The 18,200-nt window shown below is 49.7% G+C and overlaps 1 protein-coding gene across 1 annotated transcript in view; it reads left to right on the top strand.

Moving 5' to 3' along the window:
* RYR1 (ryanodine receptor 1) overlaps nucleotides 1-18,200 on the top strand; it is a 107,605-nt gene that overhangs the window by 81,779 nt on the left and 7,626 nt on the right. Inside the window, 9 exon segments of the mRNA XM_037819488.1 lie at nucleotides 1,550-1,737; nucleotides 10,581-10,922; nucleotides 13,289-13,615; nucleotides 13,617-13,700; nucleotides 13,702-14,100; nucleotides 14,784-14,860; nucleotides 15,050-15,203; nucleotides 16,219-16,305; nucleotides 17,291-17,542. Of these exon segments, the coding sequence (XP_037675416.1) occupies nucleotides 1,550-1,737; nucleotides 10,581-10,922; nucleotides 13,289-13,615; nucleotides 13,617-13,700; nucleotides 13,702-14,100; nucleotides 14,784-14,860; nucleotides 15,050-15,203; nucleotides 16,219-16,305; nucleotides 17,291-17,542 (1,910 nt within the window).

The raw sequence follows: 18,200 nt of genomic DNA, 5'->3' as shown, positions 1-18,200 counted from the left end.
GATTTTGTTAAAAATTTAGATTTTATTTATTTGCAATAGGTTAGATTTAGCATGGTTCAAAATTCTAAAGAAAACAGTGCTCCTCCCTCCCTGCATCTTGCAGACATCCATTCCTTACCCAGAGGAAGCCACTGCTAACCAGTCTCTTCTTTGTCCTTCCAGAAAAATCTATGTGTAAACAAGCAAATGTGTACATGCGCTCATTCTCTATAAGTTTTCTGCCCAAAAGAGAGTAGAATACTACCCATTTTTCTGCCTCTTTTAAATAATGACTTTTTTCTATAGAGTATCTTCTATAGAAGTTCATAAAAAGCACCCTCATTCTTTTGTATGGCTGCATAGTACTCCATTGTATGTGAATGTAGTCGTTCATTTAGCTAGTTCCCTGTTGATAGACATTCATTTTTTTTCAAATCATTTACAATTACAATGATGTGATATTTTAATTTTTTTTTAAACTACACATTAGCTTTTAAAAATCAGAAGTTTCCCTTTAGACATCCAGATTACCAGCTTTTCTTAAAAAAAGTGGAAGATTTGGTGACTCTGGACCCACATTTCCACATGACAAAAATCAGCTGGACTGCATGAGATAGCTGTATTAGAACAATGTTCAATCTCCTGATTTTGATAACTGTACTGTTATCAGTTAGATTTTGCTGCATAACAAACTTCCCCAAATCTTAGTGACTTCAAACAACCATAATGTATTATATGAGAATGTTATATGAGAATGACCTCATCTTTTAGGAAATACATACTGAGAGGGCCTCATTTATGTCTGCAACTTACTCTCAAATGGTTCAGAATATCTATATACACATATATAGAAATATATAGAGAGAATTATAAAGCAAATGGGGGAAAATGTAAATAATTGGTGAATCTGGACTAAATGAAGTTTCCTTGAACTATTCCTGCAACTTTTACATAAATTTGAATTATATTAAAATTAAAAGATATAAAAAAGAAGCCAAGCTTCAGCTGCCCCCTTAAGAGGGGAAGGGGTGGGCTCCCAGTTGGCCACAGTCTCCACCCCTCCCTGCTGTCCTACCTTTGGCCTGCCTCACTCAGCTGTGTGCCTGCTTGGCCTCTGTGGCCTAGTGGAGGGTTTAGATGGGTAAGCTCTGAAGTCATGCAGCCCTGGGTTCAAATCCTCCCATGTCCTTACCGGCTATGTCACCTTGAGTGTGTGACTTTCCGAGCCTCAGTTTCCTCATCTGCAAAAAGAGATAGGAATACACTTCCCTTACGGTGCTGACATGAGATCGGGCCAGGGCAGCACTTGGCACCGCACCTGGCAGCTACTATTAGCTTATTGTCATTGTTGTTTTATTGATGAGTCCTCTAGCTAGTGGGGGAGGGGAACAGAGGCAGAATCAAGCCAAGTCCATACATGATGCTGAAGCGAATCCAGAAGTGACCTGTGCCCTGCTGGCCAGGGAGGCTTGGGGAACCACAGGTAGCTCCTGAGCTGGGGAGGGAGGCCGGTCCGGTGGGGCTCCAGAAAGGAGGCTCTGCCGGGCACTGACCAGGGGCTGGCCCGCAGGGAACGTGGTGAACGGCATGATTGCCCGGCAGATGGTGGACATGCTCGTGGAATCCTCATCCAACGTGGAAATGATCCTCAAGTTCTTCGACATGTTCCTGAAACTCAAGGATATTGTGGGTTCTGAGGCCTTCCAGGACTACGTCACTGATCCCCGTGGCCTCATCTCCAAGAAGGACTTCCAGAAGGTGGGCACCATACGGGGACTGGGGCTGGGGCTGGGCCTGGGACCCGAGTGGGGGTGCCTAAGGCCATGCTGAGGAATTTTGAGTGCTGACCACGCCCTTCCTGGCTGGCTGCCTGGGCCAAGCAACATCTCTCTAAGCCTCAGTTTCCTTTAAAATGGGGATGTAACAGTCCTTGGGGTTATTCTGAGAATTAAATGCACTAACACGAATGTGAACCATTATTCCTGTTATCATTATTAATAGACCTAATATTATCATTATGAATGAGGATCAGTTATTCAATCAACAAATATTTTTGGGGTTTTTTCTCTGCACTGGACCCTGTGCTGGCATTGTGGACACAGCAATGACCAAAACAAAGTCCAGTCCCTTCATGGGACTTATACTCTAACAGGGGAAGTGGTCACTAACCAGGTCATTACAGGTCAAAATAACGAGACTGTTAGGAGGAAAGCACAGAACCAGCTTTATCTAGGAACCCACTCACCCTCCTCTTTCACCCCCTCCCAGCCCATCTCCGTCCTCTCTCCCTGCGTGACCCCGGGCAAGTCGTCGCCTTCCCTGGGCCTCAGATTCCTTCTCTGTTCCTGCCTCCCAGGGCCACTGTGATGATGGACAGTTCCTGGAAGGCAGTGAGAGCACAAGAGATGTTAGCCATTGTCATTACTGCCAGATCTTTTTTAACAGTCTTCTTATAACTTTCTATTTTGAAATAATTTCAGGCTTATAGAGAAGCTAAAAGAAGAAGTAGATAAAATTTTTGAACACCCTTCCCCCACATTACCCAGATGTCAGCTTTGTACCACGTTTGCTTTATCATGATTCCCTTTACCGCCAAGTACTTCAGCACGAACCTCCTGAGATCAAGTTCATTCTACAAAACCCACAGAATAATTATGCAAATTAGAAAGTGAACACTCGTATAAAGCGGCTAATTTACAGACTTCAGTCAGTAATTTTCACTCGTTAAAGACGGTTTTTTTCCTTGTCAAGGATGCAACCCAAGCTCAGGGGTTGCCTTTAGGAGTCCTGTCTCTTTGGTCTCCTTCAATCCGGAACAGCTCCTTGGTCTTTCTTTGGGTTTCACGACCTTGATATTTTTAAAGAATACAGGCGAGTCATTCTGCAAATGCCCCTTAGTGTGGGTTTGTCTGTGTTTTCCTCATGATTAGACTCAGGTTATACATCTTTGGCGGAATATCACGGAAGTGGTTCTGTGCCCTTCTCGGTGTCCTGTCGGGAGGCCCACGGGGTCATGTCGGGTTTTCTGGTCACTGTTGATATGAACCAGGTCACATGGTTAAGATGGCAGCCACCAGGGTCTCTGCTGTAAAGTTACTGTTATTCTGTCTCTCTCTCTCTCTCTTTTAAATTCAGTTTTATTGAGATATATTCACATAACATACAATACTGTTATTCTCTTAATAAATATCTTGTGAGGACACACTTTGAGGCTCTAAATAACTTGCTCACCTTCTGGGTTTAACATCCGTTGATGATCCTTGACTGAAATAATTATTACTATGGTGGCTGCCAAATGGTGATTTTCCAATTTCACCATATCCTTCAGCTTGATTAGTTGGCATTCTATTATAAGGAAGAGCTTTTCCCTTCTCTCTCATCTATTTATTCATTTTCCGTTACCAGCGTGGACTCACAGATTCTTATTTTATTCGACGGGTTGCACTCATTATTACCCATCAAGATTTCAATAAATTCAAGTGTCCCCTGAGTTAAAAACAAAGTGCTCTGTGCCTCTCAGTCGTCCGCTGAGAGCGTCCCTACATCTCTTCCCCCTTCTGGGTCGCGCCTCCCAAGCGCCGGCTGTCCTGGCTCGCTCGGCTTTCTCACCACCCACTCCTTTACTTGTTCAGGGTTTTCTTGCTTCTGTTCCTGTCACTCCCCTGAAACTACCCCGACCTGGATCACCCGTGACCTCTTTGCTGCTGAATCTCTTCTCTGACTTGCCATCTTATTAGCGTTTGCTGAAGCCAGCTGTCTCCTGTCCCCTTCACCCCCAAACCCTGCTTCCTGGGGTGTGTCTGTGCAGCACACTCTCCGGACCCCCACCTCTCAGCCTCTTAAATGTCCTTGTCGCTGAGCCCTCCAGCTTCAGGGGGAAGAAGGACCAATATTTATCATGTTCTCAGTCTGTGCCAGGCCCCAGGTGTAAATGAACTGGCTCATTTAATCCTTACGACACCCCCATGTGGAAACTGAGGTACAGGGAGGTGCAGTGACATGCAAGAGATCATAGAGCTAATAAGCGACAAAGCTGGGATTAGAACTCGGGCAGTCTGGCTCTGGAGCACACTGCCTCCAGGTTCATCCCTCAGTCGATTCCAGGAACTGGTCACTGAGCTGCTGCCAGGCCCGGTGCCGGGATCCCCAGCCCTTCCCTCAAGACTGGCAGATTTAGGGGGAGAGTGTCAGTGGGGGCTGCAAGAGAACCAAAAAGTGCCGGCAAGGGCTAACGTACACATCCTTCATAATTTGAAAATGGGCAAAGATCCCTTCCAACTGTTCAGGGCTTCACAGATCACATGACATTTTGTAGTTCAGCATCTCTGTTTTGCAAAATTACAAAAATTGGTAACTTCTAAAATACATTTTTTTGAATACAGAATATATACACATGGTTCAAAAATCAGAATATAGCAAGGTATGAAGTGAGAAGTCTCACTCCCACCTTTTTCTCAACTCGCCCTCCCCCTACCCCTATCACTGTTGAGTCATCCCTTTTATTAGTTTCTTTTTATTTTTTCCATGCAAATACAAACAGATATGGCTATTTTCCTTCCTCCATAAAAAATAGGGTGTGCACTACATACACAGACCAATCTTGCTTTTTTTCCACTTAACGTCATATTCCAGAGATACATTCTTTTTTATTCTTTTTTGAGAGTTCATTCTTTTTTACAGATGCCAGTATTCCATTTTGCATATATATTCTGGTTTATTTGACTACTTCCTGCTGGCAGATACTTGTTTTGTTCCCAGTCTTTTGCTATCAATATGCTGCTGTCAGGGCTGCCATGTATTGTTGTGCACATGGTGCACTGCCCAAGGGTGATGTTTCTAGCACAGACATTGTAAATTTGTACCTGTATTGCTGCAGATTTCCAGCAAATGGAACCAAGTGTGCCGAGGAAGGTCATATGGGCCACTAGCAATGCTGGCTGCAGTGATTCCCTTATGCATATGTTGTTCCATACGTGTGCAGTTATATCCAAGGATAAATGCCCAGAAGTGGTATTGCTGGGCTAAAGGTAAATACATTTGCCATTTGGACAGGTTTTGCTCTCCTTTTTCCCTCTGATTAGCAATGTGAGAGACTGGCTGTTTCCCCACGACCTCATCATCAGACCACATTGTCAAATCCTTGGATTTTTGTCAATCTAGTAGGTGAAAAACAGTATTGTGGTGCAATTTTAATTTGCTTTTCTCCTATTATGAGTGCAGCTAAGCACCTTTATGTTATTCCTTTTGCATTACTTTGAACTGACCATGTCCTTGGTGTATTTTTCTATTGGGATGTTGATTATTTTTCTTCTTGATTTCTAGGAGCTCTTTATATATTAGGCTGATTGGCTCTTAGTTAGTGATAGGAATTGCAGTGATTTTCCCCAGTCTATCATTTTTCTTTTAACTTTATTTCTGATGCTATTGTAGCCATGTAGAATCCTTGATTTTTAGGTAGAAATGCATTAAATATTTCGTTAATTTTGAAGTATTCCTCTTAAAAAATTCAGACCTTATAGGTATGGTTGAGGTCACCTTTGGCCCCCACTCCTGATCCTGTTCTCATCCCACCTCTCCAAAGGCTGCCACTAGTCCATTTGGTGTTCACCCCTCCAAAGGTTTTTCTGCATTTCTATTCAGATGTAAATTTGCATAGAAAAAATATAGTATTGCTTTCTGGTTTCCCAAGTTCTTCATGGTTGACAGAATTCTTGACAGTTCAACAGTTTTTACAGAGCATGTTTCCATTGATGCAGTATTTTGCAGATTCCAGTTTGGAAAGCCTTTTCTGTTAATCAAAAACAAATTTTAGGCTATGAGTTTATTCCTAATCAGTAAACTGTTTTGAGGTTTTCTCTTGTTTTTTTTCCCATCTATAAATACTTTTGCATGTATCTCTAAATTAAAAGACTTCCTTTTTAAAACATCTTTCTTGAGATGTAATTCACATACTTCAAAATACACCCATTTAAAGTGTACAATTCAGTGGTTTTTAGTGTTGTCACGGAGTTGGCTCATCATTTTCATCACCTCAGAAAAGAAACCCCATACCCTTTAGCAGTCACTTCCCGTATCCCGCCACCCTCACCCCAGGCAACCACTAATCTGCATTCTGTCTCTGTAGATTTGCCTATTCTGCATATTTCATATAAATGGAATATTATAATATGTGATCTTAAAAGGCTTCCCATTTATTTTACAAACCATAATTCCGTATCACTCCTAGCCAAAAACTAAACAATAAAAACAAAATCCGTAGTTCCTTAAAATCATCAAATACTAGTCAGTATTCAAATTTCCACGTCTCATAAATGTCATGTAAAATTTTTTTGCAGTTTCTTTGAATCATGACCCAAACATGGTCTACCCATTGCAATTAGTTACTATTTCTTTAAATCTCCGTTGATCTATTGTTTCCCCTCCATCACTTTTTCTTTTCCTTGCAATTTATCTACTGAAGACTGAGTTGTCAGCTGTAGAGCAGTGCTGTCCAACAGAAATATGATGTGAGCCACATTATAATTTAAACATTTCTAGGGGCCTTGTTAAAAAAGTAAAAAGAAACAAAGTGACATTCATTTTAGCAATATATTTTATTTACCCTAGTATATCCAAGATATGATTTCAATGTGTAATAAATATAAAAAAATTAATTAGATACTTTACATTCTTTTTCATATGAAATCTTCAGAATCCACGTATATTTTACGCTTTCGGCACTCCTCGATTTCTGCCAGCCACATTTGAAATGCTCATAGCCACACGTGGCTCGCGGCTTTCACATTGTCCTAGTTGCAGAGTTTCCCACAACTGGATCTGGCTGAGCATCTTTTTTAGTGTCATTTAACATGTTCTTTTGTCCCCTGTATTTCTTGTAAACTGGCCCTTAGACTGAGAGGCTGGATCCGATTGAGGCTCGGGATATTTTTTAGCCAGAACCTTTCTGTGTGGTTCTGTGTGTCCACTGGGAGGCATATCCTGTCCTGATGTCTGTCCTTTGGTCAGTAGCTATTGCTGATCAGTGCCCAGACACATTAGTTCATGCACGACTGCAAAATGGTGATATTCTCATTTTCACATTTTCACATGGTTTCCCAAAGTCTTTATACATCTTTATATAAACATAAAGCAGTATTTTACAACATGCCTTTCAGTTTCCTTATGACCTAAAAGGTATGTTCAGGGTTGTTTTTTTTTTTTGTTTGTTTGTTTGTTTGTTTGTTCGGAAAGGGACTTTATAATTTTCAAAAAGTATAACAAGTTTAAAACTCTTCTCGGTTTTCAGAATGCTTCATTCGTTTGACAGTTATATAGAGGGCACCTATATATAGTAGTGGCCAGGCACCCTGAGGATACAGAAGTGAACAAATCAGACACCCCCACCCTCAAGGAGCTAATGGTCCAGTGGGGAGGGACAGATGAAAATAACTAAATAAATACACGAAAGAGTTTCAGGCTATAATATGTGATCTGGAGGAAATGAGCAGAATGGCATGCGAGAGAGCAGAGGTGGGGCAACCCCTGTAATCTCGGTGGTCAGAGAGGAGGAGGGGACATTTAAACTGAGAGCTGAAAGGTGGGAAGGCACCGTAGTGGGGGAGAGTGGGGGTGCCCCAGGCAAAGGGGACAGCATATGTAAAGGTTGAAGAAGGGGAACAAGAGGGACAGAAAGGAGGCTAGTGTGGCTGGAGAGGAGGAAATAAAGTCTGAGAGGTAAAGGGGAGCAGATCGGGCAGAGTCTGGTTGGCTACAGGAAGGACTTGAGCTTTTAACATGAAGGGAGCTAAGGGAGGGTTCTGAGCAGGGGAGGAACGTGGTCTGGCTTGTGTTCACAAGGTCCCTCAGGCTGTGTGGTGGGGACAGACTGTGGGGGCAGGGGTGGGAGCAGGGAGACCCATGAGGAAGCTGCTGGGATGGTCCAGGCAGGGGATTAGGGTTGACAGGACTGAGATATGGATCATGAAAGGGGCAGAGGTGCGTGGGTCCTGGATCTATTTTGAAAGCAGAGCCGCCAGATTTGCTGATGATTGGGTGTAGGCGGTGAAATAGAAGAAGGGAATCGAGGATGACTCAAAGATTTTAGCATAAGCACTTGGGTGGGAGGCGATGCTATTCCCAAGATGGGTAAGACTGTGGGAGGAGAGGTTTTGAAGTAGAAATCAAGAGTTCAGTTTTGGCTGTTTCTAATTTGGAGTACTCATTAGATATCCAAAAAGAGATGTCAGGGAGGGTCTCTGCTGTAAGCCTTAATTCTTGGGAGCGGTCAAGGGTGGGGAGGTAGTCTTGGCAGTCATTGACGCTGGATGGCTTTTCAGTCTTGGGTCTCAAAAGTATCACCACAGAAAATGTATATCTCAAGAAGAGGGTGTGGAATTGAGCCCTGCCTCCACCCTGCAACCTTTAGAGGTCTGGAAGAGAAGGAGACTTCAGCAAAGGAAACTGACAACAGCCAGAGGAGAAGATATTTCAAAAGAAAGGGGTGGGCGAATGGACGATGCCAAAGACAAAGCAGCAAATTACAAGAGCGTCCAGTAGTGAATGGAGGGGGTGGGGAACCAGGCCCCCATAGGAGGGAGTGTGAGCTTTTTGAGAGGGGCAGTGTCATGCTGCTTCATACAGAAGGAAAGGCAGATTAGTGGAGTGAGAGTAGAAGGTGAGGAGTTCCTGTGTGATCGTGTCTCCACACTCTGTGGTTTCTAGAGCCCTTCATGATTTGCAAAGCATGTTACTCATTTAGAAAGCATTTTGCAAAGTTCTTGGTATTTCACAAAGCGCTTTATAGAGCCAGAAGTTTTCGCTTCTTTTCATACCCCAGAGCAACATTTTTCATGCTACTTGTTGCAACTCATCTGTGGGTCATGAAATTTAATAAGTCATGACCAGCATCTTGAAAGATAAAATAGAAATTTGCAGAGTGCATTGCACAGCAAAAGTCAGAATTGTGTCATGAAACTTTTTTTTTTTTTTTTTTTGGTTATATGAGTGTGTTTTCTGAGTCACATTGTAGTTGCAATCAAAAACATTTGAAAAAGTGCCCTGGAGAATATCTTGCAAATTGCATAGGAAATCAGCACAAGAATGTTTAATGAAAGTTGTCTATAAAGTGAAAACCTGGAAACCTTAATGTCTATCATCAGGAAAATATATAAAGTGTTATATTTATTATAAAAAGGAATACTATATGGCAGTGAAAATGAATGCACTTGCTCTATATATGTATTAACATAGATGGATCTTGAAATTATACAATTGAGTGAAAAAAGCAAGTTTCAAATTACACGATTATGATAGCAGTTCTCTATGTTAAAACATGCACACGATGATACTATATATTGTTTGTGGATAGATGACTGGGTCTCAGCAGTAGAAGTATTGACACATGTTTGGAAGGATACACCCCAAATGCAGGACAGTGGTTATCTCCGGGGAGTGTGGGGAGAAACAGGGCAAGGGAAGGGTACAGAGAAGGCTTCAACCATCCCTGTAGTTTTTCTCTTAAACTTTTTATTTTGAAATAATTTTAAACTTACAGGACAGTCACAAAACCAAATACACAAAAATGCAATACAGAACCCTCACAGAGATACATGCCCCTCCCAGATACCCAGAGCCACCAATTTCAGCATTTTGCCACATTTGCTCTACATTTGCAACTGTCACCACAAGCATTTGTTAATTCTGAGTGGTGGGGACATCACTGTCCCCAGTTGATATTCAGAGACTTGCAAGTGTCAGTTATTTGGTTGCTGGAAATGGTGGGGGTGGGGTGGATAAAAGGGGCTTTGGGGTAGAGGCTGAGGTGGTGGAGGGTATTAGGGACTTGGAGTCCCTGCAGGAAACAACACATGCGCCTGAGGGAGTTGAGGAGAGTTTAATCAAGGGAGGGTCCACAGAGCAATGGACAGGGTGGAGGGAAGCCACTGGGCTGTGCAGTCCTCTGGGGTTGACAACATTGAGAGTTGTTCCACCTCGGGACTGGAGGGAACTGGCCTGGAGGACAGAGCAGTTACCCAACTCAGAGACAGAAGGGGCTTTGCAGAGAGGACTCTGCCCTGGAGCTGTGACCTTTGAGCCAGAGACATGGCCAACTCAGGTGGGAAGCCAGGAGACAAACACCAGAAGTCCACCCTCCTCCTTCTCCCTGACCCCAACTGGCCAGACCCCACGGGAAGGAAGCCGGGCACAAGGAGAGCTTCGGATGCAGAGCACAGGCTCATCGGGCTGGGGAGGATGGGGGAGAGCCCATCTGGAGGGTCACCAGGACAGCACTTGGAGAGCTTGGAGTGAGGTCTCTTTACCAGTGGTTACAAAAGCACCAACTTTCATCAGTTCTTAGAGGCTCTTTGTTCTGTGCCACTCGGAAAATGGAATGCATCTTACAGGGGATGGCAGCTCAGCCTCGTTGAAATGTGGCATCCCAGTATTTTAATGGCTGGTACAGCCTTACTGGTGCCAACAGACTAGCTGTCAGTCTTGGGTGCTGGTTATGCAACTCTGGACTTTTCTTCTTTGTGAAAAGTCAACAGTTAGGTTAAGAAGGGCACCGAGGCTCCCCATGCCTCCCGCTGACCTCCCCTGCCCGCCCCCGCCCCACCCACCAGGCCATGGACAGCCAGAAGCAGTTCTCGGGTCCGGAAATCCAGTTCCTGCTCTCCTGCTCCGAAGCGGATGAGAACGAGATGATCAACTGTGAGGAGTTCGCCAACCGCTTCCAGGAGCCCGCCCGCGACATCGGCTTCAACGTGGCCGTGCTGCTGACCAACCTGTCGGAGCACGTGCCGCACGACCCGCGCCTGCGCAACTTCCTCGAGCTGGCGGAGAGCATCCTCGAGTACTTCCGGCCCTACCTGGGGCGCATCGAGATCATGGGCGCTTCCCGCCGCATCGAGCGCATCTACTTTGAGATCTCGGAGACCAACCGCACCCAGTGGGAGATGCCCCAGGTCTGCGCATGTGCATGCTCGCTTCGCGGGGCTTTGGGACATGCCATGCCCCCTTCTGGCACACTTGGACCCACATGGGGCTGTGTATGCTGTGCACATCCCTGGCCCACCCTCGCCCACCTCTTTCAGACTTGGCCCAGACACTGTTACATACCTGTTCCACATGCAACAGTGCCCCATGTGCCCTCACTGTGGCTGCTCATGTGCCATGCCTACCCCTTGCACACTCACCCGGTGAGCTCTGGTGTGCCCTTATAGCCCTGATCCCACCACCCCTACACTCTCATGTGCTTGAACCCACATGGTGCTAAACCCCTTGCTCTGCTCCCAGTAGCCCCTAGTGTGCCCCCTCTTGGTTCTGGCTCCACTCCTTTGCACGCTCACCTTGTGGGCCCCGGCGTGTCCTGGCATGTTGGCCCACCCCTCCCCAGTCACTCCTTCTGAGGTTCTACCACACCATACCCATTCCACTCATTATAGGCCCTCACGAGGGGGCACACCTTTTGCACAATCACTCTGAAAATGTCAGCGTGCCCCCCTGCAACCCTGACATGTCGTGTAGTTGTCCACCCCTCACTCATTCACCACCCATGTGCCCAGGCCTGCCTTCACACTTGGACTACCCTCCCAAAAGGTTCACAGGGCCCCCATGTGTCCCGAGTTGGTCTTTGCCTACGCCTTAGCCTAATGTGCCCTGTCTCAGCCCCCTCAAATGTTTTGCCCACAGGGGTTTGAACGTCCATTACATGCTCACTTGCCCCAGAACACAGTCATGTGGCCCTGGCAAACCCCAGCCCACCTCACACACTTAGCTAGTGTGTGGTTCCCATTCCTCATTCTCTTGTGCTCCCCACATACCCTTCATATACCCTCAGACTCCCAGCCCCACACCCATTTCCCTGATGACACTCATGCTTACACTCTCCTTGCACAACAACCCTGCATACCTACCCTTGTATACCCCTTGCACTCACACTTCCCTTTTGTTCCTGCAGTGCACCCCCTGTACCTGCACCCACTCCTCCTACATGTTCCGGCACATTCCTTCCCATCTCACGCTCATAGCCCATGAGGCTTGCACACCCATCACCTCCTCAACAACTGAGCCCCTCGTGCCTCCTCAGTGGCTCATGCACACCAGGTTCATGGCCTACTCTGAGCCCTGTCGTCATGTTCTGGGCCCTCTTACAGTGACTCCTGGGTCCCTGTGCACACTTATGCCTCCTCACACACACTGACCAGGCCCCTCCCACACTCATCCCCATGTCCCTGAGCTCCACATAGTCACACATTCCTGACACCCTCCCATGCTGCCCTTCTCACACCTGGCTTGCCTTGGTCCCTGATGCCTGCTCACATACACCACAGGAATCCTCGTGCTCTTTCACACTCACCTGGGTCCCTTGGGGCAGCACTGCACACTCACCTGACATCTGGCCCAATCGTGGTTGCACCATCCTTGCACCTTTGCACTAGGGGTGTCTGCACAGACTCACATCTGTGGAAAGCCCCTGTTCAACCCCGACCATTACACTCATCCCTGTACTTTGCTGTGGGCGCTCCACTGCCCCTCCCCTTCTCCGTGTCCTCCTTGCGTGCTCCCCACATGCACACTCTCCCCTTTAGTGTCGCGCCTCCAAAGGCTCACTTCCTCCTGCTCACCCCTTCCCGTTCCCACTTCCCATGAGCATCTACCCTTCATATATGCCCACATGGATACTAATCATAACAAATGTTATATGGTATTTTTTGAGTGCCAAGTGCTGTTCTAATCACTCAGCATCTCTGAACTCATTTAATCCTTGCAACAACCCCCAGACATATGGGTTTTATTATCCCCACTATAAGGAGAGGGAAAGTGAGGCCCAGAGCATTAAGTCAAAGTCACCTGGGTACTGAGTGGCAGAATCGGGATTCCAACCCAGGCAGGCTGGCTGCATAATCTTTGCTCTCAACCACTAGGCTCTGTCTCTCAAAGAGAAAGCTAAAAACATCCATTCTGGAGCCAGCCTGCTTGGAGTTCAAATCCAGCTGTGTCACCCTGGGTGTGTGACTCTCTGGGCCTCCATTTCCTCGTCTGAAAAATGGGTATAAGGATGGTCCCTACTCCCCAGGTTCGTTTGTGAAGATCAGATAAGTGAATCTATATGTAAACTGCTGGGTGTGGGGCCTGGCCTTAGCCACCTGCTGACAGGAGTGCCTAGGGTGAGCGCTCCACAGGTTAGCTGTAAATAATAATAACCAGCCAAACAATGCGTTCGGAACAGGGCCTGCTGCGGGGTGGACACCTGCAGCGGCCACGATTGCAGGTGTCTCGGTGGCTCTAAGCCCTTGCCCACTGCGCCCTCGTCATCCCCGCCCGGCAGGTGAAGGAGTCCAAGCGCCAGTTCATCTTCGACGTGGTGAACGAGGGCGGCGAGGCCGAGAAGATGGAGCTCTTCGTGAGCTTCTGCGAGGACACCATCTTCGAGATGCAGATCGCCGCGCAGATCTCGGAGCCCGAGGGCGAGCCCGAGGGGGACGAGGACGAGGGCGCGGCCGAGGCGGGCGCGGAGGGCGCCGAGGCGGGCGCCGAGGGGCCGGAGGGCGCGGCGGGGCCGGCGGCGGCGGCGGGGGCGGCGGCGCGCCTGGGGGCGGCGGCGTCCTGGGCCCTGCGCGGCCTCAGCTACCGCAGCGTGCGGCGGCGCGTGCGGTCGGCTGCGGCGGCTGACGGCGCGCGAGGCGGCCGGGACCTTGGCCGCGCTGCTCTGGGCGGCCGCGGTGCGCGTGGGGTCGGCGGTGCGCCGGGGCGGCGACGGGCGCGCTGCGCCTGCTCTGGGGCTCGCTGTTCGGCGGCGGCCTCGTGGAGGGGGCCAAGAAGGTGACGGTGACGGAGCTGCTGGCGGGCATGCCGGACCCCACCGGCGACGAGGTGCACGGCGAGCAGCCGGCCGGGCCCGGCGGCGACGCGGACGGCGAGGGCGCGGGCGAGGGCGCGGGGGACGCCGCCCAGGGCGCCGGGGACGAGGAGGCGGCGGAGCACGAGGCCGTCCCGGGCGTCGCCGACGGGGCGGTGGCCGGGGCGGACGGGGGCCCTTTCCGGCACGAAGGGGCCGGTGGCCTCGGCGACATGGGCGACACGACGCCAGCAGAGCCGCCCACTCCCGAGGGCTCCCCCATCCTCAAGAGGAAACTGGTGGTGAGAGGGCGGGCAGGAGCTTCAGGGGCCTGGAGAGAGACTGGGGGTGGGAGGGAAGGGAAGAGAGAGAAGGGAAGACCCAGAGACGGCGACGTAGGCAGCGGAGGGAGCTGCGAGATAGGTGCGCTTAGAGACCCCCCATAGAGACGCACTCAGAGGCAGGAGGAGACAGTCACTCCGAGAGGCAGGGAATAGGGACCCCGAGAGCCTCGCAGCTGAGGACCCGAGAGAGGTTCTCGGGGAGAAGGATAGGCACTGCTTCTGGGAGAGCCAAAAGAATAGAGAGCCAGAGACCGACACGGGGATAAAAGGGACCAAGAACAAAAAGGACACTGGGAGAGACCCTCGGACACACAGGTGGACATGGGGAATTAAGTGGCCGGTGTGAAAGAGGCCCCAGAACACCCTCAGGCCTTTGGTCATGATGGGGTGTGGGTTGCCAAGTGATGGGAAGCTCTGGGGGTGAACAGTGTCACTTGGAGTCAGCCTGACCCTGTACAGTGCTTCTGCCAAGACACTCCACCTTCTCTGAGCCTCAGTTTCCCCTCTGTAAAATGGGAATCACAACCCCTCTTCTTGCTGGTGGGGAAATAAACAGAAAGGGAGACAGAGAGGAACAGGCAGGCCAGCACTGGGAAGGGCTTGGGGTGGGGGTCTGGCCCTGAAGTTTGCCCTGCCCGCAGATGGATGGAGAGGAGGAGGAGCTGCCTCCGGAGCCAGAGCCGGAGCCGGAGCCGGAGCCGGAGCCAGAGAAAGCTGAGTGAGTGGCCTTGGGATCTGGGATCCCCCAGAGATCAGGGCACAAGGCTGTCTTGGTCACCCTGTGTCCCCAGCATCACCCAGCCCTTGGCCAGGCACAGGGTGGATACCCAGTGAGCGATTTTGAATGAATGAGTGAATGAATGAACTGCCCAGTTACCTCCGCACTTCTCTGTGTCCTGCCTTGCAGTGCCGAGAACGGAGAGAAAGAAGAAGTCCCTGGACCCCCACCAGAGCCCCCCAAGAAGACATCACTTCCCCCCACCCCTCCAAAGAAGGAGGAAGCCAGAGGTGCAGGCCTGGAATTCTGGGAAGAACTGGAAGTGCAGAGGGTGAAGTTTTTGGTGAGGAGCCCAGCAAGGGCACACTGACCTTCATCTCCCGGGGAGGCCCTGGCATTTGCACTCCCCTCCCCTCCTCACCCTGTTCTTGAGCTTCACCCATGCCAGGCTCATCTCTGAGAGGAACCAGTGCTGGGAAAAGGGCAGAGATGTCCCCAGACAGAACCAGGACCTGGGCACATAGCAGAATTTTCAGATGGCCCTTCCTTGGCTCCCCTCCATCGCTCTCCTCACCTCCACACCTTCACTCACCCGGGACCACCTGCCTCGGCCTCCCACCCGAGCTCTGTCCACAGCTAAACCCTACTGAGGCCCTGGCTCTGCTCCTCCCACCCTGGCCTGTATCTCAGCCTGAGCCCCCATGCCAACCCTGTCTCCTCTCCATGGGGGTTTGAGCCCTCCTGGTTCCTGGGGAAGAACTCAGCCCCTCATCCAGTCCAAGAAGAAGGGAGGGTGTTTGGGAGGGTAGGGCCAGGACTCCGTCTGTCCTGTCTGCTCTCCAGACCCAACCTGACATGAAGGGATGGACAGAAGGTGGCTTAGTGGGGATTCGTGGGCAGAATGAGAGATGGAGGGAAAGGTGGAGAGAAAAAGAGGAAGGAAGACATGGAGGATGTCCCCTCTCTGGGGTAAAGCAGGCAGGATACCCTCACACAGGAAGCAGCATGGTAGAGTGTTTGGGAGTGTGGAAGCTGGAGCCTGATGGCCTGGTTGGTTCAAATCCCAGGTCTGCCACTTCCTGGCTCTGAGGCCTTGGACAAGACACTTCATTTACCTGAGTCTCAGTTTCCCCCTCTATAAAGCAGGGATTATGGCAGTACCGACGTCATCAGTTTGTGATGAGAACTAGACATGTAAATCTCTTAGCCCAGGTTGTGGTATACAGTAAGCACTCAATAAATAGGAGGTGTGGGACCAGGTGTTGAGAACTTCACTTATGGGTGGATGATGGGAGGGATTCTCCAGGGAAGAGGCTGGACATGAGCTTTCTCATTCTTTTTCTCTCTCCTCTTCTTAGAACTACCTCTCCCGGAACTTTTACACCCTGCGATTCCTTGCCCTCTTCTTGGCATTTGCCATCAACTTCATCTTGCTGTTTTACAAGGTGCTGAGCACGACGGGCCAGGCGGATCAGGCTGTGGGGCGGGAAGCTCAGCTCTCAACAGGCAGTGAAGGGCGGAGGTGTTGGGCTTGGGGTTCCTCAGAGGGTTTGGGGTGGACATCTGGATCCCGGGACCCCCCCCATGAGGGTGAGTGTGGATGGCTGGGCTCAGCTAGGACAGAGGCCCAAGGGCCTGCAAGAGTTAGAGGCTGGGTTTCATGCCCAGCTTTGCCACTTGCCAGCCCTGTGCCCCTGGGGGCACGCTTGCACCTCTTGGCAGCAGCCAGAGATTCAGTTTAGCTTTGTTGCTTTCATGTAAGATAAAGATTTGTGGGGAGGAGGAAATGGGCAGCTCATAGAACAAAAGGAAAGGGTTAAGAAGCAGGCCTCCCAAAAGGACAAAGAGGTCTTGGGGTTGTGTCAGGGCCACACAGTAACAGGACAGAGAGGTAGACTAGCAGAGGGAGTTCTGTGGGATCCAGTCCTGGCTCCACCACTCTCTGGCTGTGTGATTTTAGGTAAGGTGCTTGACCTCTCTGTGCCTCAATTTCCTCAACTGTAAAGTAAGGGATAACAACAGTACCTCTTGGAATTGTGGGGATTAAAAGAGAATGGATAAGTGTAAAGTGCTGAAAACCATACCTAGTATATAGAAAATGCTGTATAAATGTTAGCTACTAGTAGTGGTTGTAGTAGTGTTAATATTAGTGGCCAGTCGCTTTAGGGCTCCCCCATCGTGATGCATCAACTCTGTATCCCTCCTCTGGTCACTCAGTTCAATAGTCAAACTCCCAGGACAGAGTCTGATTTGCTAGCAGGCTCTTAGGCCCGCCTCTCCATCTTGACTGACAGCCAGCTCATATCTGATGGGGGCCCAGTCCAACCTCTGTAAGGGAGGCTGTTAATTTTGTTAGTGGGTTCTGAGTGTGGCGACCAGGTACCAGAACACCGGGGTCCCCGCCCTGACTGACCTCTGCCCCCTTTTCAGGTCTCAGACTCTCCCCCAGGTGAGGATGACATGGAGGGCTCAGCGGCAGGGGACCTGTCGGGCACAGGGTCAGGCGGCAGCTCTGGCTGGGGCTCGGGAGCTGGCGAGGAGGCAGAGGGTGACGAGGATGAGAACATGGTGTACTACTTCCTGGAGGAGAGCACAGGCTACATGGAGCCGGCCCTGCGTTGCCTGAGCCTGCTGCACACACTGGTGGCCTTTCTTTGCATCATTGGCTACAACTGCCTCAAGGTGGGCTGGGGCATCTCACGCAGTGGTCAGGACAGCGGGGACCTGGGGCTCAGACTGGGGAAATCTGGGGCAGGAGCCACAGTGCCTGGGGAACTGGGCAGAGGCCTGGGGTCTTCAGCAAGGCAGAAATTGAAACCGGGAACTGCCACAGTCACGGCTGAGCAGCCGGGTCCTGGATGACCCATGCCGTGCGCAGGTTGCCATGTTAATCTCTGGATCCAGAGGCAAATTGGTCACTGGGTATATTCATCTCCTGCGTGCTAGTCAGTTGGTGAATTAAGATCTGTGGGGAACGGTGGGGGTCTCAGATGTGACATGGGAGCTAACGGAGGATATGGGCTCTGACACCAGATATGCCTGAGGTTTGTGATGCTCTATAAGGCATGTTATAAGTGTTTCAGTTTGGGTTCCATGAGGTCTGGCTGCTTTAGTGAGTCTTGATACTTTACTACTGGATGAACAGACTTCTCTTTTGGCCTAGAACTTTTGCATACGCTGTTCCCTCTGCCTGGAATGCTTTGCCCCACTTCCACCCACTTCCACCTGCCTTGGTTTTACTCATCCTTATGGTCTGAGTTTGCTCCTTCCTCCTTTGGAAGCCCCAGGTGGCATCGGGCACCATCTCTGCTTCCCAGCAGCCCCGTGTGCCCCCCCTGTC

The sequence above is a fragment of the Choloepus didactylus genome, chromosome 27 (assembly GCF_015220235.1).
Source record: "Choloepus didactylus isolate mChoDid1 chromosome 27, mChoDid1.pri, whole genome shotgun sequence".
NCBI classification, from domain to species: Eukaryota; Metazoa; Chordata; class Mammalia; order Pilosa; family Megalonychidae; genus Choloepus; species Choloepus didactylus.
Note: the sequence above shows the minus strand (reverse complement) of the source record. Positions and strands in the feature narration are given on the sequence as shown.